Raw genomic sequence first — 18654 nt, 5'->3', positions numbered from 1 at the left:
CATGGTTCAGTGGAAAGAAAGGTCGGCTGCATAATTTCCGATATTCCTCTGAATAATAGACTATAGAATTCCCTTTCAGCTCACATACCCAAGGCTCTGGTAGAATTACTAACAAAAACCATCCTTTTTGGTCCCAGACAAAAATTATTGCTACTTTCTAGCAATTAGGTGAGACTGTTGGACTAGAAAAAAAACAGGAGTTACAAAGTTTTGATCCTACAATCCAATAAGTGGAAACTTTTCCCCTAACCAGATTTTGGTTTTTAGCCCTCCCTCCTACAGAGTCCCTCAAGGCCACCTCAGCTTCAGTCAATCTATAAACTTGCAATTTATTAACATGCATTAGGCAACTAGGAGGCCAGGCACATGCACACTACGATCCATTTTTTCGACTTACTTACTGTTTTTTTAGTATCAAGCTTGGTGAAATATTGTAAGCTTTAACATTGTGTGTTATTGAGCGTAGACCATGAAGCCAATCCTATATAATAAAAAAAAACAATCATATGTACACACACACAAACATATATACAGCTTCAAAAAATTAAATATGACCAATTGTTTGCATCGAGGAAATAGTATAGATCTAGCAGGTAGGAGATTATAATGCTCTAAATGCATTGTTTAGTTTATACTTTGAAGATATGGTAATATTCTACTGTGTTCAATGTCGTCACGCAGCAACAGTTCCGAGGAGTCTACTTATTTTTTAGAAAGTGTGAGAACACAACTCGTGGCTGCCATCATCCCCTAACTACAGGAGACTATGGACTTCGTAAGATTAATCTAAAAACATATCCAACGTTGATATTTCAAAAGTAGGAATAATAGTAATTTTTTCACTAAGAAATCAATTTTAAATTTCAATAACACTTACTAGAGATCGCATTTTAGTATTCTTTTTACGAGGTCATCACTACCGTAGCACTAGTTGTACTAGGCATACTTCCTCTTGAAAATCCCCCCATGGAAAATTCCCCCCATATATGACACTGAGCAGCCAAAGAGCAATTATGGAAAAAGAATAATGAAAAAAAGAAGTAATTTACATTTTCACTTTATTGTAATCTTTTTTATGCGCTTTTGGGGGTTGAGTTGTCATAGCAGGGTCAGATAAAGGTTAAAAATTGGGGCCTGGGAGCAATATGAATCTCGGAGGCAAACTTATTAAACATTTGGAACTTTTAACAAAACAGCTATCTGAAAATTCATCATTGGGGTTGGAGGAGAGCCAGATACCCCCCAAAAAAATCACTAAAGGCTGATGATCTACTAGCAGCTTTTGACCTCTAAAAAAAACACTAAAACCAATTTCCAATCGAATGAGCAGCCTCCCAAGTTTCTAAGATATTCCTTTACGTTTGAACGGGGATGGAAAAAAAAATTTTGACCCTTTTCTTATCCTTTTTTGGTGATGCACCTTAAGGGGAAGCAATTTAATTTCCTTATTTTACTTCTGTATTAGGGTGTCATTAGCCTACAGTTTCAGATAAGTTTCAGTCCAATTGAAAAATTTGGCCTCTTTTTGAGCCCCTTTATTACAGTTGGAATCAATCCTTTGAAAAATGTTTGAACATTAGTGCCCTTGGCCCAAAGGACGTAGGGCTGCATGTCCCCCGTCTTGTAGAGGAGGAGGATACCCTGTTACTACTTGACAGGGGTACCCTGTTAACTACTTCACATGAAGATGTAGTTGATATAATTTATAAACTGGATAATGATGTTCAAGTAATAGATATTTGTGAGTCATTTATTGGCGAACAGTGTCCTGCTTCGTTATTTAATTTTCCAAGTTACTCACTTATTTCCAAGAACCGGTCAGCGATGGGAAGGGGAGGTTTAGCATTTATAATTAAAAATGACGTAAAACTTAAAGTAAAGGAAGATTTGTCATTATGGTTAGAGGGTAAGATTGAAACTTTTGGAATTGAGATAGAGACAAGTAATTCCTATCGGTATTTCCTAGAGAAATTTAAAATTTTAACTTCGGAAAGAATTCAAAATTTTGATAAAATAATTATCATGGGTGACTTTAACTTTCATTTTATAGATCATGCTTTCAGATCATGATCAGATTTTATGTCATGCTTTCATTTGGTCTTTTCCCGTTATATTTTCTCCCATGCCGATTAACGGACCATTCTGCAACTTTGATCGATAATGTTTTCGTCAGTGAAGTTTTGGCGGAAGATTAAGAAATTACATGGGTGAATATTTTTTGAAGATTGGTAGGGATATTGTTTTTGGTCTTAAATCAAATTCTTCTGGTGTAGATGGATTGAACCTAAAGACTTTTAGATTTGTGTCGGTGTAGCTTCTGCCGGTACTGGTTTATTAAATTATTCTGTCAATTGCTAAAAACCATTGCACATCAGAACTAAAACGGTCGAGAATCACACATTTACATAAAGGTGGGGACCCCTTGGACCCCCGTAACTGGCGACTGATTTCGATTTTTCCTTTATTTAGTAAGATTTATGAAAAAGTTATTTACAAGCGATTGTATAATTTTTGGATTCGATGAAAATATTGTACGACGGACAGTTCGGTTTTAGAAGTAACCATTCCACTAGTCATGCAGTACACTATCTTTTAAGTTTTGTCGATAATGCTTTTGAAAATAATCTGGTTTCTTTAACTGTTTCTGTAGATTTACGTAAAGCTTTTGACACTGTTGAATTGAACACTCTTCTAAGTTGACTAAGCGGGCTTGGGCTAGGTAGTACTTGTGTAAAGTGGTTTTCATCGTATTTGTATGACCGCACTAGCAAAGTTACTATATCAGATATATTAAGCAGAGAGTTCGGTGTTAAGTGTGCAGTGCCTCAAGGTTCCGCGCTGGGACCTATATTTTATCTTATTTACGTTAATTCGCTGGCTTCACATGTTGGAGAGGAGGTGCTTGCCTCTTTCGCAGACAACACTGAGATAACAGTAATTTGTAGTTGTTTGGTAGAGGTTGTACGTAAGGAAAAAAATTAGCACTTGAACGTCAACGCAGTTTTACAGTTGGTAGCCCTGGTAGTTAATGCATCTAAAACAAACTATATTATTTTTAGTTGAACGGGTAGGTTACTTAATGATAGTAATAACATATTTTTTGGACATTTACCCATTAAGGCAGGACGGACTCGCAAAGAATCTTCCTATACCTCCCATGTTAAACATTTGGAGTTTGCCTGACGTTCCTGAACTAGTGATTTTGGCGGTTTTTATGTCAATAGAAGTAAAAAAATCTGGTGAATATTTTGGCATAATCAAATCTTAAAGCCGACAATTATTTTTTTTATAATTCAAAAATAATTATAAAACCTGTTTCGGGTTTGCATTCTAGATTGCTATGCTTGACATTGTTGTTGTGGGGTATCAAAAAATGGAGCAAAAAATTTTCTATTCATCAATAAGAAACTTTTTTCTATAATATATACCTCCTGGCTGCAGTCCCTTCAAATACTTTACATATTTGTGTTCCGAAATCAAAATTTCCCCTCAAAATGTTAGATTGAGCTGTAATCGGAGCATCTAAGAATGCAAAAATTACACCAAGGGGCTAACCACTCGGATTGTTCAGGAGCGATTCAGTCAAGCATTATTTAGTTCTAACCTGTTTAAACAGAGTCTAGAGAAGAAGTAAGGTGCAGACACCAAACTGCCGGTTAATGAATATATAAGAAAATTGTATTGTATAAATAATTAAGGATAAGCTGCGTCTAATCCTAGAGATAAATTGAACACAGCACAAGGGCCGAATAAGAAGCAATGGTTTTATTTTAAAAAGATTGATCTATCGTTTTGGTTTAATTAAAATAAATTCAGGACAAATTTATGTATTGTAGTATAAGTACAATTTTGCATAATCTTCGTACTGAAATAAGAATTAAAAATATATAAAACAAGCTAATTAATAACTAATGAATGAAACAAAATAACTAATGAACGAAACAAAATGTCCCCAGAATATTTAAATTTGTTATAGCAAGACCCGAGTCTTGCTGTAGAACTACCAAAGCAAACTACAAAAGCAGTCAATGACCAGTCTCAAGTCCAAGGCCTTTCCAAGAAACAATCCAACCCCTTGGTAAATAAACCCCAATAAAAATTACCCATACTAAAGCAGTCAAATGACCAGTCTCAAGTCCAAGGCCTTTCCAAGAAACAATTCAACCCCTTAGTAAGTGAACCCCGATAAAAATGGTCAAAACCCTAATAAAGTTCTTATATAGTTCTTGTTATTGACCACAGTAACATGGGAAAAAAAAGATATAGGCGAGGGCTCCATTTGCCAAATGTGCAGGCCCATCGTGAAAAGTTGAAATTAAATTATCGGGCTAGAGGCAGACCGCGTTTACCAAAATATATGTTAGAAGACTTAACGGATGCTTCGGTTCAAGACGAATCAAGTTCCGAAGGAATTGGAACAAATTCCCCTTTTGTGTTGAAAGTTATCACTTCTGGAAGAAATTTGGGGTCAGGCCTTCTAAAAGGCTCACGCTGGATTGTGGATCTGCCTTACCTTTTTGAGAATTATGAAAAGCTCGTGATTCGCCACATGTAAGTTTTTTCTTTGTCTTTCATTTTACGTCATTGATTTACTGCTATCAAAATTATTAGGATGGGGAATTATTCTGGGTTGCAATTAATACAACTTGTACCTTATTAATTCTTGATAATTGTCTTTTCTGCTATAGAGAAAGAATGTTCGATAACTTTTAAAGATATTTTCATCCCAAAACAACAGAACGCTCCGACGGTATCTACTTAGGTTGGTTTAATTTCACTATTGTTGGTTTTACCAACAATTTAAAGCTTATATAGAATAATCGGCAGTTGTTTCGCTATTTCTTTAGCAATCTCATCTTCGTACTCAAGTTCTGGCTCTTCTCTTGTCATATTTCACGGGTTATCTATCACATTATTTTCAAATTACGGTTTAGACAAGACAAGATTTATTTATACAAAACGGCTATCACAAGCCCAAAAGGGCCAAATTCACATTTTAGTGTCAATAAAAAAATTTAAAAAAATGGTGAATGCCAATCAGTAATAAATATCAAACCAGTTTAAACTCATAAAATTGCAATCAGTAAAAAAGTCAAACCATAAAAAGTCGTAAATTAAAACCGGGAAAACAAATTTAAACAAAATGACAATTTAGTTTACCTTGCAAGAATTGTAAAGATTGCAGTTGCAAAATAAGCATTAAAACTACAAGTTAAAAGTGGGGCGATAAGACCGAAGGGCTAGTAATTTAAAATTTCAAATATGTGAAGGATGAACGTTCTTCTATATCTTTCAGTGGAAACTCTTATTTGGGCAAGAAGGGGGATTTTTGTTGAATTAGAACGTGGGGCAGTGGCGAATGCAGGGGGCACCCTCCCCCTGAAATAGTAGTAGATTTGTGATTGGGACCGCTTGCTCTGGTTCTTTTAGGGACGATTTTTTTTTTTTGGTTTTTAATAGTCGAGTTTTTAGTAAGTTTTTAGTTATTAAGGCTGTTTCTTTTTGCAAACAAGTTTGAAACAAGGTTTCAGTTACTTTTTGCAGTCTCTATTAGATTTTTATTAATGACACATGTCCCCAAAAAGTATTTAATTAAATTTAAGTTTATCAAGGGGATCTGTCCGTATTACCACAAATGCCAACTGGGAGGCGAAAATCTTCATTCGTAAGAAGGGGAGATTTAAAATTCTGACTTAATCCACTGCTAATAGCAACAATAAGAAAGCATTATATTTCTATTTCTTTGTTCTATTTTTCCTGCTACACCATCAAACGAACAATTACTTAATGTTTAATCAACAATTAGTTCCAAAGAATGTATGATACCAAAATATGGTACTAATTTTTTTTTTTTTTTGACAACACAAAGTTTAAGTAACTCGCTATAGTCGCCAGAAGTGCAAATGCTAAAAATTATGCAGAAAAGATTAAATATATTATTTTTTTGTAGAGGGTGAACAACCTTTTAATTGTGTTTTATGGCGAGGTGGTTCTTATAAACTCACTTTTTTTGTATCAATATTTCTAATTGACTTTAATTTCAATAGAACTCATCAGATTTTATATTAAATTAAAGTCCATGTCCACTACCTACCCACGACATAGAAATTGTTGCAGTTCCCTTTAAACTGCTGGTATTTCTTTGTCCACAAGTTTATCGGAGTAACCTTTCATGTACATCCCCCCCCCAAAAAAAAAAAATCCTAGATCCGCCCCTGACGTGGCGGGTGGGTAAATATTCACTAGGGAAAAGAGAAGTAGTACAAGGGTTATGCACGATATTGTTGGCAAAATAATAAGGAAATTTGTACTCTCATTTCCTTAAGGGTGACTAGATTTGCTCTCCGAAGAAGGGAAATGTAAGGCCCTTTACCCTGTTTGAAAATAATTCTTAGACATGTTTTTTGAACTGCCTCTATTCTGTCCCACAATTCATTGGACATGCCAGAATGGCAAACAGAGAAACAGAAAAAAAAAACACAAAAAAAATGTATTAATCCAAAAACGTTCAGAAATAAAATGAAAAAAAACAAGTTTTTTAACTGAAAGTAAGGAGCGACATTAAAACTTAAAACAAGCAGAAATTACTCTGTATATTAAAAGTTTTTCTCCCTTCTCAACGCTCTGCTCCTTACGCTAAAGTTTTTTACTGTTTTAAAAAGTAAACTTGAGAAAAAGAGTCAAACTTTAGCGTAAAGAGCAAGGTGTTGAGGGAGGAAAAGCCCCTTTGATATACGGAGTAATTACTGTTCGTTAATTTTGCTCCTTACTTTCAGTTAAAAACTTCTTTTTATCATTTTATTTCCAACATAAAGCGAACTTACCAGTAGAGGTAATTTCGAACAGTTCGTGGTAACGAACTGTAGTAAGGAGCGACCCGGCTCAATAGTAACCAAAGCTCTAAAAAACAGAATTTTGATATCAAGAGTTACATCTCAAGAATCGCACTTTTATGCCGATTTTAAATATATGAGTTTCATCATCAAGTTTAGTCTTACCCATCAAAAGTTACGAGCCTGAGAAAATTTACCTTATTTTCGAAAATGGGGGAACCCCCCTAAATGTCATTTAATCTTAAAGAAAGTAACACCATCAGATTCAGCGTATCACAGAACCTTATTGTACAAGTTTCAAGCTCCTATCTACAAGAATGTAGAATTTTGTATATTTTGCCAAAACACAAATCCCTGATGCGTGTTTATTTATTTAATTCTTTTTTCCAAGGGTGATTGTACCGACCCAGTGGTCTTAAACTTTTGCGAGAGGGCTCATTCAAATGGAAATGAAAAGTTCTAGCGCCCTTTCTAAGTGACCAAACAAATTGGAGGGCACCTAGGCCCCCTCCCAAGCTCATTTTTTCCAAACGTCGTCCGATCAAAATCCTGATATAGCCATTTTATTCAGCATAGTTGAAAAACCTTATAACTATGTCTTTCAGGACGACTTACTCCCCCAAAGTCCCCATGGGAGAAGCTGCAAGTTAAAAACTTTGACCAGTGTTTGCACATAGTAATGATTATTGGGAAGTGTACAGACGTTTTCAGTGGGATTTTTTGGTTGGAAGGAGGGGTTGAAAAGAGGAGGTTATGTTGGGGAAACTTTTCATGGAGGAATTTGTCATGGGGAGGAAAATTTTCCATGAATGGGAGGGGGCAGGATTTTCTAGCATGATTTAAAAAAACAATGGAAAAATAAATATGAAAAAGTGTTTTCAACGGAAAGTAAGGACCAGCGGTAAAACTTAAAACGAACAAAAAATATTACACATATAAGGGGTTCATTTCCTCCTAATCTCTCACTCTTTACGCTAAAGTATTTTTTAGTAATTTCAATTATTTATTCTACGGCCTTTGGGATTCAGGGGTCATTCTTAAGGATTTAGGACAAAATTTAAGCTTTAGTGTAATGAGCGAGGTATTGACAAGTGGGCGAGCCCCCCTTATATACGTAATAGATACCTGCGAATATAGAAGTTCGTTAGGTAAGCTAATTCGTAAGTTACGTATATTTTTACTAATGAAAACCATCGTAAAAAACTAAAAGCTCTAGTTGCCTTTTTAAGTAGCAAAAAATTGGAGAGCAGCTGGGCCTCCATCCCCGCTCATTTTTCTCAAAATCGTTCGATCAAAATTATGAGAAAGCCGTTTAGCCAAAAAAAAAAAAATTCAAATTTCGTTTTAATTATTCATCTGCGCAGAGCCGAAATCAAAACATGGATTAACTAAAAAACGTTCAGAAATTAAATAAAAAACGAATTTTTTTAAATGAAAGGAAGGAGTAACATTAAAACTTGAAACGAACAGAAATTACCCAGTATATGAAAGGGGCTGTTCCCTCCTCAACGCCCCGCTCTTTACGCTAAAGTTTTTACAGTATTAAACAGTAGAGTTGAGAGAAAGAGTCAAACTTTAGGGTAAAGAGTGGGGCGTTGAGGAGGAAACAGCCTCTTTCATATACGGGATAATTTCTGTTCGTTCTAAGTTTTAATGTTGCTCCTTACTTTCATTTAAAATACTTGTTTTTTTTTCTAATCATTAAAAAGTACGGATAAAGGTTCTGAAAGAATGTCTGCAAAGGCTTTAAAGGATTTGAGAAATAAACTAGCTAATTTGATCCTCCTAACTCATAAAAGCATATTGGCATTTTTAATCGTACTAATAAGAACTTTGTGAATTACTCGAATAAAAATTTAAATGATAGTTGAGATGCAACTGAATTTGGGGCACGGATTTTTACTTTGAATTTGATTTTAGGGAGTCAAGTGAGACTTAATTTTTCTTGGAATGTGGTTAGTAATTTCCGTTGGAATTTGGTAAATCGACACGGGTCTGTTTAGAGGGCATTTCCTGTCATGCCCCAAAGGATTTTGTAAAGTTTTGAAATACTTGGCTTTCCTGATTGGTAGTTCCAGGACAGTTTTTGGCTTGGTTACATACATAAATAAAATTGGGTGGTTTAATCTGACAATGAAATACAACAAACTTTCGGTTAGATCGTATAATTTCCACTTCTCACCCATTTCTAGCTATATTTTATATTTTATTTCATATTTTAAATACCCTGCACCGATCACTACTCTACATACTACCTATCCTTTTTGAAGCTATAGCACTTTCCTTTCTACCAAAACAATAAAATCGCTACTTTACTATTTTACTTCCTCACAACCAATTAGCATTTTATTTACAGGTGCCAAGACATCAATTTGGTTTCAAATATGATGTTTTCTAAAGAACATAGAGCTGGATTGCGCTCAAGACTCATCTTCAAATGCGAATCATGTCATGAGGAAGCCACAATTCACACAGAAAAACCCCTTGCTCCTAGAAGGCTTAAAAAAAAAGACTCAACGAAAACCGTAGTCAAAAAACGGAAAAGGACTGATTTTGATAGGGTGAATACTCTCAGAAAGAAAAACAAAACAGAAGTAGGAACAGTAAGTGTCAACAAAAAGGTAGTGGTTGGTGCAATAAATGGTGGAATGAATCACGCCCAGGTTCAAGAACTTTTCTCTACCATTGGAATAAATACCCCGTCTCAAAAAGTCTTTACGAAATTTGAGAAAGAAATTTGCGTAGAATTGGAAAAAGTTCTCTATGACTATTTTATCGAAAATAGGAAAACCGAGCAAAGGATGGCACTGGAAGCAGGTGAGAAAATTCACCCAAATGGAGCTGTAGAGACATATGTTATAGTTGATGGAAGCTGGTGTACACGAAGTTATGGGAATAGATATCGTGCACTCTCAGGCTATGGAGTGGTGATAGGTTTCTATTCGAAGAAACTCTTAAATCTAGGAATTAGGAACAAATATTGCTGTACTTGCGTGAAATACAGGCATCAAGTAAATAGATCTGTTCCTGAACATACATGTTTTATGAACTGGCAGGGGCCCAGTACAGGTATGGAGTCAGATATATTAGTTGACGCATTCCGAATAGCAACATCCATGCACAATCTAAGATGTACTCGATTTGTTGCCGACGGCGATTCGGGTACCCATTCTGAAATTATAGCAAGGGTACCATATGGCAGAAATGTAGAAAAAATTGAGTGTGCTAATCATGCGTGCAAATGCTTGAAAAACAGACTATATAAGAAGCAGCATGAAAATGCCGAATGCAGAAGATTTCTTAGTGCCGCAATAATAAAGAAAATGTGTGATTTTGCCAGAAATGCAATTGTATGTGCCACCACAGAGAAGAAAAGCGTGAAGGATCTCATCAGTGCGCTGAAGGCAATTCCTCTACATTTTTTCCGTGGCGACCATAGGTTTTGTCCTACACGCAGCTCGTTCTCCGGGAAAGTTCTACAGGTCAATCCTGAAGACACCCCTAGCAACATCTTTCTCAGCCATGTGTATTCAGCCTTTGATACGCTGACCAGAAGGGCTCGTCTACTGATAGGAAACCACACGAGCAACCTGGCAGAATATTTTATGAGCATAGTTGCAAGGCTTATAGGTGGCAAAAACACCATGGTTAGCCAAAGTGCGCGATATACCACCCGTGTTAAAGCAGCAGGAATCCGATTTACGAAAGATCACTCAGCTCGCCTTGAAATATTTCGAAGAACTGTAGGATCTACACCAAGTAGGCAGTTGAAAAAACTTGCACAACAGCGGGCCATGACTACTACTCGACGTAAAAAACTGTCTGCTAGAAAGCGCCAATTCATTAATGCTTCCACAAAACTCCCTTCGAAAGAAATCAGGGAGCCAACCGGAGCAGACAAAAACTACGGCTCGAACGCAACTGCTCCGGATCTTGATTGCAGTACGCTCGAAATTGCAAAAACAGATTTTTTGACTCGTCTCCAATGTACTGCAACAGAAATCCTCAGTATCGAAAAAGCCACTAGGCTTCAGAGAAATTCTATCGATAATAGCTGGATAGAACACAGAAAAAACAGAATTACAGCTTCTGTAGCTGGTGCTGTTTGTAAAAGGCGGTTGAAGACTGTGGGTTCATTAGTTCGGCAGCTGCTGTATCCCAGAAACCGCCGAACAAAGGCAATGGAGCATGGTCAGATGTATGAGCCTGTAGCTATTACAGCTTTTGCAAAGAAAATGGGTTGCATTGTGAACTCTGCTGGGCTTTTCATTCACAAGGAATATGGGTTTCTAGGGGCCAGTCCGGACGGGATAGCAATTTTTCCTTCGGGTGAGAAGGCTCTTTTGGAGGTGAAGTGCCCTTTGACAGCAAAAGGGCTTGCATTGGAAGAGTGGATAGCGCTTAAAAAAATACATGTCTAGAAAAGAAAGTTAATAGTGAAATAAAGCTGAAAAGAACACATGACTACTATTACCAAATTCAAATGCAATTGAAATGTTGTGACATTGATTTTGTATACTTTGTAATATTTTTAGGGGAAGAGGAATTATATTGTGAGAAGATTGGTCGTGACCGTGAATTCTGGTCTAACAAAATGCGGCCAAATCTAAAAAAATTTGATTTTGAGGCACTGTTACCAGAAATTGTCGACGGAAGGTTGCCAAGAAGTATGGAGATACGAGAACCGTTTATATAAATCCAACTGTGCTAGGTATGGGTAGTTATCATGTGTCATTACAGTCTTATCCGAATACAAATTCAGATATACAAATACTCAAGCAACAATCGAACTTTAGAATATTTTTTAATGAACCCGTATGGATAAATTAAATTAAAAAAACAAGTTTTTTTAACTGAAAGTAAGGAGCGAAATTAAAACTTAAACGAACAGAAATTACTTCGTATATGAAAGGGGCTGCTCCCTCCTCAACGCCCCGCTCTTTACGCTAAAGTTTTTTACTGTTTTAAAAAGTAGAGTTGAGAGAAAGAGTCAAACTTAAGCGTAAAGAGCGGAGCGTTGAGGAGGGAGCAGCCCCTTTCACATACGAAGTAATTTATATTCGTTTTAAATTTTAATGTTGCTCCTTGCTTTCAGTTAAAAACATGTCTTTTTTTTATTTAATTTCTGAACGTTTTTGAACTAATGCATGTTTTGATTTTGGCTCTCGACAGATGAATAATTAAAACGAAATTTCATATTTATATGGCTTTCTCATAGTTTTGATAGAATCACTTTGAGAAAAAAGGAGCAGGGGAGGAGGCTTAGTTGCCCTCCAGTGTTTTGGTTACTTATAAAGGCAACTAGAACTTTTAATTTTTTACGAACGTTTTTGCTAGTAAAAGATATACGTAACTTACGAGTTAGCTTACGTAACGAACTTCTGTATTCTGTTAGTGTTAAGTTTTAATGCTGCTCCTTACTTTCAGTTGAAAAAACTGTTTCATATTTATTTTAGTATTGTTCTATTTTGAAGTAAGGCTAGAAAATCCTGCGCTCCCTTCATGGAAATTTTCTTCCCCCATGACAAATTCTTCCATGGAAAGTTCCCCCAACATAACCCCTTGTTCTCACCCCCCCCCCCCAACCAAAAATCCTCCTGAAAACGTCTGTACATTTTCCAATAACCATTACTATATAAACACTGATCAAGGTTTGTAACTTGTAGCCCCTTCCACGGGGATTCTGGTGGAGTAAGTCGTCCCCAAAGACACAGTTATAAGGTTTTTCGACTATGCTGAATAAAATGGCTATCTCAGAATTTTAATCGGGTGACTGTGGGAAAATAATTAGTGTGGGAGGGGGCCTAGGTGCCCTCCAATTTTTTTAGATAACTTAAAAAGGGTACTATATACTTCATTTTTATATATAATTCACTTATATATAGCTTCATTTCCGTTGGAATGAGCCCGCTCGCAACATTCTAAGACAACTGGTTCGATATAATCACCCCTGGAAAAAAAATCCGTATTTTTGCTGATAGAAGCATAACACTTCCACGGTAGGGTTCCCTGATAGGCTGATTCGGATGGGTGTAATTTTGGTTTTATTACTTTTATCGGGTGCTTCCCTCTATTTTCTAAAATAAGGTAATTTTTATTAGACTATTAGACTTTTATAATTTTTATTAAGGTAATTTGAATTAGGAGCACCATAATTATGGTACAAGAAATTCACAACTTTTAAGCCTTGAAAAAAAAAAACAGTAAGATTCATAATCTGTGTCATAAATATCAGTGCCATAATCAGTTCATAATCTGTGGCCTTCTGTTTGGAATAATCTGCCGGCTAGCATCAGAGTATGTCACTTTATATGGGTCTCAAAATAAACTGAAAATATTTGATTTGACTAATAGATTTTTAAGGGCGGGGGGCTTTTGATGTTTTTTCCGCAGTTTTTTGGGGTGGGGTGGGGGCTGAAACCGGTAAAAAAGAATAAATAGTATTATTTTGTTGTATAGTGTTCATGTGTATGTGTTGTCGTTCTTTATATATAAGATGGGCTAGGTGGATAATCATGAATTATTATGTTCTTTAGTGTCAATGAGTTGTCAGTATAGCCGCTTATCATAAAATTTCATTGTTAATAGGATTCAGCTTAAATCTATGGGGACGGTTAGCGAATCTCACTCAAGTTTAGTTTTGTAAATTATGAAAAAACCTTTACAAAATATAAATTTATGCAATATATCCCTATATTAAATAAATAGTTTAAATAATCACTTTGACTTGGCAACTTATTTAAATCAAACAGTTCGTGATAACGAACTGTAAGTAAAGAGCGACGTGATTCAATAGTAACCGAGACTTCAAAAACGAAAATTTTGATAACAATAGATATATCCAAAGAATTAACTTTTTATGCTGATTTCAAATACAAAAGATTTGATGAGTTTAGTGTTACCTATCCAATGCTACGAGCCTGAGAAAATTTGCCTAATTTTGAAAAAGGCGGAACCACCACCTAAAGGTCAAGCAATATTAATGAAAATCGTAAAAGAGAACTCTCTTGTAGAAATTTCAAGCACCTATCTGTGGAAATTTGGAATTTTGAATTTTGCCAGAAGAAAGATCACGGATGCCTGTTTTTTTGTTTTTGTTTTCCCCAGGAGTTATCGTATTGAACCAATGACCTTTGAAGATCTCGAGAGAGAGAGAGAGAGAGAGAGAGAGAGAGAGAGAGAGAGAGAGAGAGAGAGAGAGAGAGAGAGAGAGAGAGAGAGAGAGAGAGGAAGAGAGAGGCCATTCGAACGGATATTAGAAGTCCTAAAAGTTCTGAAAGATTTTCGAAAAACCCAATTGTAGAAGTCTTAAGTTCCCTTCTGAAAAAAAATGTGGAATTTAGTATTTTTTTTCCCAGAAGAAGGATCCCGGATGAGTGTTTATTTGTATGTCTTTTTGTATTTTGTTTTCCCAGGGGTAATCGTATCGAACCAATAGCTCAAACATATTGGGAGAGGATTGGTTTGAGCGGAAAATAACAGTTCTAGCTCCCTTTTTAGTGACCAAAATAGCTAGGTCACCTCCCACGCAAGTTTCCCTCCAAAATAATCTTATCAAAATTTTGAGATAGCCGTTTTGTTAAGCACAGCTAAGAGATCCAGTAACTGTGCTTTTGAGGATGACATGACCCCTCCACAGCTCCTGAGGAAAGGACTTTAAGTTGTGAAATTTGCCCATATTTTTACACGTAGTATTTTTTATTGGGAAGTATGCATAAATTTTCGGTTTGGGGGGGGGGTATTCTACCGGAATTTTTTACAGGTAGGATTATCCATGGAGAGAGAAGTTGCCTGAGGATTATTTTTGGAGAAATTTTTCACTGGGGGAATTTTCTAGAATTCCTATACGATAATTTTCGTATACGATAACGATAATTTTCTAGAAATTCTCTTTATTTGTCTTACTCTGTCTTTGCTGACTCAATTTTACATGTGAAGACGTTAAGGGTATTTTTCTGGGGTAAATTTTAACAGGGAATTATTTGTAAAGAGGATATTATCGTTGGCAGGATTTTTACGTGGAAGGGAAGACACTCTTCCCAGCAGTGTTTAAAAAGCAATCAGGAATTAAATAAAAAAAATATATTTTTTTACTGAAAGTAAGTAGCAAAATTAAAACTTAAAACAAACAGAAATTAATATGTATATGAGGGAGATACCCCGCTCCAATATGCCTCGTTCTTTACGCTGAAGTTTGCCTTTGTCCCAATTCTTTAATAACGACTTCTGAAACAAAAGGGTTCTTCAATTATAACAATAGGAAGCTTTTTGATACACACGGACTGAAAATATTTGTCGAAAGTTTTCTGCTTCAAGTCAAAAAACTGACTCTGGGGCCTTCTGTTGACACAGCAGTAAAATAGGGTTTCCCTTTTTTGTCTCAATCCTGCTTTAGTTTTTTACCTATGTATATTTTTTCAAACAAAAAAGGCTTGTTATCTTGTTAAACTATGACCAGTACTAAAAGACTGGTTTAAATTATAATTTTAAATGCAAGTTTTGTTTGGTTGTATTGGTGGTTTTTAGCTTGCCTTAAATATTTCAATGTAGACATAAACTAACTAACTGCTGATATTATTTTCCTACACTGAAAATGGAGCTGAAAACATAAAAACAATAATTATTGTGTAGCTTTAAAAATAAGTCTTCTATTTTATTTTGAATCTTTCGTATTTCAAGTTAAGAGATAGTGTTAGTGACACACATGCGAGGGATATAGCCTTTATTTGGGGGCTAAATCTTGCCAATACTACAGAAGGTACACCCATATTTGTGGCACTATAGCCTACGGCACTATAGCTCGAAACAGTGAATGAAATACTGTGGTATTATCTCCTTACATTAAGTATTTCGCATTTTAACACTTACCTTGAAGTACTTCCAATTTTGTCTCTCCCCTTGAAGTATTTCGCATTTTATCCCTTCCCTTGAAGTATTCCGAATTTTGTCTCTCCCCTTGAAGTATTTAGCATTTTGTCCCTTCCCTTGAAGTATTTCGAATTTTGTCTCTCCTCTTGACGTATTTCAAATTTTATTCTTTCCTTGAAGCATTTCGAATTTTGTCTCTCCTCTTGAAGTATTTCAAATTTTATCCATTTCGTTAAAAACATTTAGTTTATCCTTTCTCTTTCTTTATTTCATCTAAGAGAAATTCTCCCCTACTTACATAATTTCTCGCTAACAGAAATATCATTGATCTCCTCAAGGAATTGTGGGTTTGTTCTTTTTAGTGTAAAAGAATACAATGGGGAAAACAAAGGCTGGTTTGCATAAGTCTCTTTCAGAAAGATGATGAACCCTGTTGAACACAAATAAATCCGAGAAATCATAATTGATCCATAGCATAACAGAGGACAAGAGAAAAGACAGTGGATGATGAATTCGGAGTGACAGAAGAGACAAAAAAGTTGTTCTATATGATATTCAAAAAGAAGTCAAGCCTGGTAACGGAAAGGTGCTTGCATAGAATTGTGGTCACAATCGTAGTTTTGGCATAAGTATTTAAAAAGTTATATCTTGAAGTGTATTATTCTAGATTTGAAATTAGCATTGTTTCTCGAAAAAAATGTAGACTCAATAAACTTTGTAGAACCTGGCAAAAACAGATTATAATGCTAATTAGGCGCAAGCGTTCCGTTCTAGTGTAAGTTGTCATCAATACCGTATCCAGGGGGGACAGGGTTATAATTCCCCCCACCAAAAGAAAATTTTGACTCGTAAAACGTAGCAAAAATGTAAATGCATATGTGCTCGCCGTCGTTAAAACGCCTTTCGCCTTTCGCGTAAAATAATTACTTTAATTCGTAAGTTGTCGCACCGAAAAATATAAATTTATAAATATTGTCTATCCTTTTTTCTTTTTAGAAAAAAGTAATTTATTTTTCTTTTTTTAAATAATACATATTGTATAGAATAAATAAGTTTTTCTTTGTTATGCCGGGAATTAGTTTTGTGATCTAATGTTCTTAAGGTGCTAAGCCGTTGTACCGGTGGGATAATATCAGTAATTAACAACTTTAATAATCTAAGGCTTCAAAACACAAAAAAAAAAAAACGTTAGAGAGAGTGTTGTAGCCAGGACAAAGGCTGGGATACCCATTATCCCCCCTCCCTAATTGTAAAAAATTTAAAAAAGTTAGAAGTTTATGAGTAGGCTACCCTGCGGATACATTTTGACTATATTGGGCTGAATATCTTATGAAACAGAATCTTGGCCTAGCCTCTAAGGAAATAAAACGTTGGGATAATGAAAATTAATGTACCTTTGCAACTTCTGAAGATGGACATACGACGTGTAGGTAGTTAATGTTTACCAAATCAAGGCCACTGCAGATAGTTAACGACTTATCTTCAAAGTCTTGTCCATGTTTAGACACCAATTGGTTAGTGAGCCTTGGGTCTTTTGGTACCCCTCCTGCTCTAATATCACTTACTTGGCTGAGCTCCAGAGCATCGCCGTCCTTTTAAGTAAATATATAAGTAAGATTTTCATTTGTATAAAAACAAGATTCAAGTCCTTATAAGCAGTAACAAAAAACAAATCGATTCAGACGAAAGTAAAGAAGAAATTTAAAACTGATAATGAACAAAAATCATTATAAATTTGAGGCAGGGGAATTCCGGACAAACCTTGATTCTGGGGTCAAGAGCCCGATCCCTCCTCTCCTTGTAAATGTAAGCTCATGAATATAATCTTACGTCTTAAACAGCACATCTTCCCCAATATGAGGGACCTCCATCCCCAGCAACTAAACTTAAAGTTTGATCTGAATACGATTCTTATTATGACGGTTCTAGGGGGTAATTTTAGAGACTTCAGCCCACCCTGAGTTATTTACTTAACCCGCTTCTACCACAAAGCTGGTGTGCAGCAATGTAATATCGTAGATAAAAAGAAGTCTCAAACAAATAATCCCATTTAAATAAAACTTTCAATCTACTGTCTGAAGTAATTTTTCATTTCGTGCAAAATTCAATTGCTTTTACGGTTGAGATGTACTACCCTGGGACCGACAGGCCTTAAGAAATAGGAGGCCTCATACAAAGAGTTTTGCTGTTTTAAAGGGGCTGGTTATCTCACAATGTTCGCCCGGTAGCCATTTTTCCATGTTAGTAGCATAGCCGTATGCAATACAGAGCTAAGACCCCTCAGGCCATTTTAAGGCTATGTAATACTCTTTAAACCTCTTTAGCATAACCGTATTAGTACAAAATTTGCACAGCCGGTTTACTTAGCAGCCAGATCCAATATAAGGCTGGATTTTCAGCGTCACTCCTATTAGTAAGAAAGTAGAATTGAGAGAGAGAGAACAGTTTGAATCTACTACTTATCATCAAGTTTTTATTTGACAATATATATCAGCAAAAATTAGTGCTTTGTTTACACTGTTAGAAGTTGGTAGAGGAGCTTGGAGTAGCAATGATAAAAAGACATGAGTACCAAACATAGCAGTAGGAATTGCAAGAGGATCTCGACTAAGCCTTGAATGGGATGATATGTATGCAAGATATGTAATATCATAGGGCAAATCCAAATTGGAGTAGCAGTTATATTTTGCAGAAAAACTTGATATAGTGCATATACATACACTTCAAGCTGCTTTAAATGCAATAGTGAGATATATTGAAGACAATGATCCGAATCAATCTAGAAGAAAGAAGTCAGTTTGCTACTAGCGAGAAAGAATCTTCATTCACTGTTAATCACCGTTCCTCTGGGAATAATCTCGAAATGAATCTTAGTTGGTCTGCATTCAGCTATCAGAGTGTTACTATTTAAAAATGGATAGATTTGAGAAACAAAAAAAAAATCATACAGAAT

At 35.6% G+C, this 18654-nt stretch overlaps 2 protein-coding genes across 3 annotated transcripts in view; one reads left to right on the top strand and one right to left on the bottom strand.

Moving 5' to 3' along the window:
• Nucleotides 1-18654, top strand: part of LOC136029354 (uncharacterized) — a 224757-nt gene that overhangs the window by 132650 nt on the left and 73453 nt on the right. The gene's annotated exons all lie outside the window — the stretch shown is intronic.
• The window catches only part of LOC136028652 (1-phosphatidylinositol 4,5-bisphosphate phosphodiesterase-like), a 74791-nt gene that overhangs the window by 30600 nt on the left and 25537 nt on the right, over nt 1-18654 (bottom strand). The window contains exons 3-4 of the mRNA XM_065706477.1: nt 17096-17293; nt 402-481 (exon numbers count right to left, since the gene is read on the bottom strand). Coding sequence (XP_065562549.1) covers nt 402-481; nt 17096-17293 — 278 coding nt within the window. The remainder of the gene's footprint in view (nt 1-401; nt 482-17095; nt 17294-18654) is intronic.

The sequence above is a fragment of the Artemia franciscana genome, chromosome 7 (assembly GCF_032884065.1).
Source record: "Artemia franciscana chromosome 7, ASM3288406v1, whole genome shotgun sequence".
Classification (NCBI taxonomy): domain Eukaryota; kingdom Metazoa; phylum Arthropoda; class Branchiopoda; order Anostraca; family Artemiidae; genus Artemia; species Artemia franciscana.
The sequence above is the reverse complement of the archived record's forward strand: the minus strand, read 5'-3'. Positions and strand labels throughout refer to the sequence as shown.